The following is a 2,667-nucleotide window of genomic DNA, read 5'->3' on the forward strand; positions in this document are numbered from 1 at the left end:
AACACTACCGTATATTAAGCTCACAAGCAGCATCTTGTTCCTATTTTACCCCCCTCCCATGAACGATCTCTTCTCTTATTCCTCTCAAAGTCCAACCACCTCTTCCTTCTTTTTCTTAGCTCTATTATTCCCTTTCTTACATGAGACTTATCCTTAAGTCTTAATATAATACATATCAATATAATATATAATTATCCTTTCCAGTTTATTTTATTATGACGTTTTGTTGTAAATTCAATTTAGATGACACCCTTTAATTTCTTATTAGTTCGTTTAAAAAAAAAAAAGATACATTTCTATAATTGAAAATAGTTCAACTTTAAACTTTTCATTTTAGCCTTAATAAGAAATTTTTATAACCAAACAAATATCATGATCCCATAAAATTTTTACCCATTAAGCTTTTAAGACCACTACTTTCAAAAGTCTCCTCTTTTCTCTTAAATTTCGTGTTGAGTCAAACTATATACCTCGTCTAAATTGAATTGGGGGAGTATTATATTTAAAAACTCTTTTTAACTCTATTCTAACAACATGCTCTTACAGAGAAATATCTTTGCACCTTAAGATCATAAATTTCAAAGTAGTTGTCTTTTTTTACTTTCGTACCCATTAAATACTCCTATATAAATTTAAATCAAACTCTCTCTGTTTCAGATCAACCATTTCTACGAAATCAGCAAAAAGAAATGCCTCCAAATCCTCCAAAATCATCACTTTTATTTCATAGAATCAACCCTACCACGATCCCTACAACTTCCGCCGGCGCCACCACTTGTAAAAAACTACAAAGACATACGCCAATACCATGTACCGCACAAGTACCGGATTCCGTCGGTAAATACCACACTCACTCCGTTAGCCCAAACCAGTGTTGCTCCGCCGTGATCCAGCGCGTCTCCGCCCCCGTCTCTGCTGTATGGTCCGTCGTCCGCCGTTTCGATAACCCTCAAGCCTATAAACACTTCGTCAAGAGCTGCCACGTCATCGTTGGGGACGGCGACGTTGGCACCCTCCGCGAAGTGCGCGTCATCTCGGGCCTTCCCGCTGCTAGCAGCACGGAGAGGCTCGAGATCCTTGACGAAGAGCGCCACGTCATCAGCTTCAGCGTTGTTGGTGGGGACCACCGCCTGGCAAATTACCGATCTGTCACCACCCTCCACTCCGATCCCTCTTGCAATGGAAGTACTATCGTCGTGGAATCATACGTTGTTGATATACCACATGGGAATACTAAAGAAGAAACATGTGTTTTCGTGGACACTATTGTCAAATGTAACCTCCAATCCCTTGCCCAAATCGCTGAGAATTTGAGCAGACGAAACATGTCTTGAAACGTAGCTCGAGGTGGCAAATGGACGACTTGGATCAAACTTGGACATGTCAAATCAATAAACCGGTTCAACATTAGTTCAAAATGGATTGATCTATATGACAAGCAAAAAAATACAAATACAAGGTGGTTAGTTTCTCCGTGGATCGGAGTTCAAAACAGATTAAAACAACTGATCGATGATGCCTGTGACGATGATATCTTGATCAGATGATGTATTTTGGTACGAATTAAGATCTTTGAATCATTCGATTTCTTTTTACATATTTTTCATCTCTGGTCCAGGTTGTCGTCATCACTTGTTGAAGATAAGTTCATGGTTTACTTGTTACGCTAGGAATTTAAGTTGTTTCTCCTATGGTCTCTTTTTCTTACTTTATCTATTTTTAAATCTTGTTTATATTTTTCGTGAAGTAAATGCTAGGAAATAAGTAATGGAATATACATCAAAAATAGAGAAAAGAAAATTCTCAAATGCTAGTGTTTCATGGTATATAGTTTGTTACTTGTACGAAGCATATAAGTTCTCATTTGAGTTGAAATTCTAGTTGTTGAATTAGAGTTTCAAGAAATCTATCGGATGAAGAAATATGAAGATATCATCAATATATTAATTGTCAATTGCCCTCGTTAGGTTCAAATTTATTTATTTGAAAAGAGAGGCTCGATCAAAACAGATTTGACTAATTACTCTATTCGTTTCAATTTACGTGAACCTGTTTGACTGAGTGCAGAGTTTAAAAAAAAAATGAAAACTTCTTAAATTTATGGTCCTAAACAAGTCAAAATGGGGCCAGAGTATTTGTGTAGTTATACATTAAGGGTAGAATTGAATGTTTAAGTTAAATTGTTTCCAAATTTAAAAATGAGTCATTCTTTTTAGAATGGACCAAAAAGTAAATAGATTCACATAAACCGTAACAAAAAGAGTAATTAGCTGTATTTTACTAATTCAACTAGTAGTAACTTGAAATTGAGTGATTATAGTAGTGCAGCAGACATATATCTTTAAAGTGCATTCTTAGAATAATAACAGTACAAGGATGGTTATAAGTTATAACAGTGATTAGGGCAATACAAACGAGATTATTAGGTGATTTCGAATTTGGAAGATCACTAGTAAGAATGAACTTAATGTAAAGAATGTAGGAATCAAATCGTTGGAGGATTTGCTAAAAGAAACCAATTTATCTTGGAAATAGTGGCGAACCGGTAATTTATATAAAGAGATTAAAAATATATAAATTTTTGGAATTGAACTTACAATTTAAAATAATTTTTAAACCCCTTTGCCACTTTACTATAAGTTTCTCTTAGGCCAAGGGGAATCAACA

At 35.2% G+C, this 2,667-nt stretch overlaps 1 protein-coding gene across 1 annotated transcript; it reads left to right on the forward strand.

The window, feature by feature from the left end:
* The first annotated feature begins 544 nt into the window (after positions 1-544).
* Positions 545-1,724, forward strand: LOC109213517 (abscisic acid receptor PYL4-like). Its single transcript, XM_019377323.1, has one exon. It carries the CDS (start codon positions 690-692, stop codon positions 1,332-1,334), a length of 645 nt encoding a protein of 214 aa, XP_019232868.1. The 5' UTR covers positions 545-689; the 3' UTR covers positions 1,335-1,724.
* Positions 1,725-2,667: the final 943 nt, after the last annotated feature.

The sequence above is a fragment of the Nicotiana attenuata genome, unplaced genomic scaffold (genome assembly GCF_001879085.1).
Source record: "Nicotiana attenuata strain UT unplaced genomic scaffold, NIATTr2, whole genome shotgun sequence".
Taxonomy (NCBI): Eukaryota; Viridiplantae; Streptophyta; class Magnoliopsida; order Solanales; family Solanaceae; genus Nicotiana; species Nicotiana attenuata.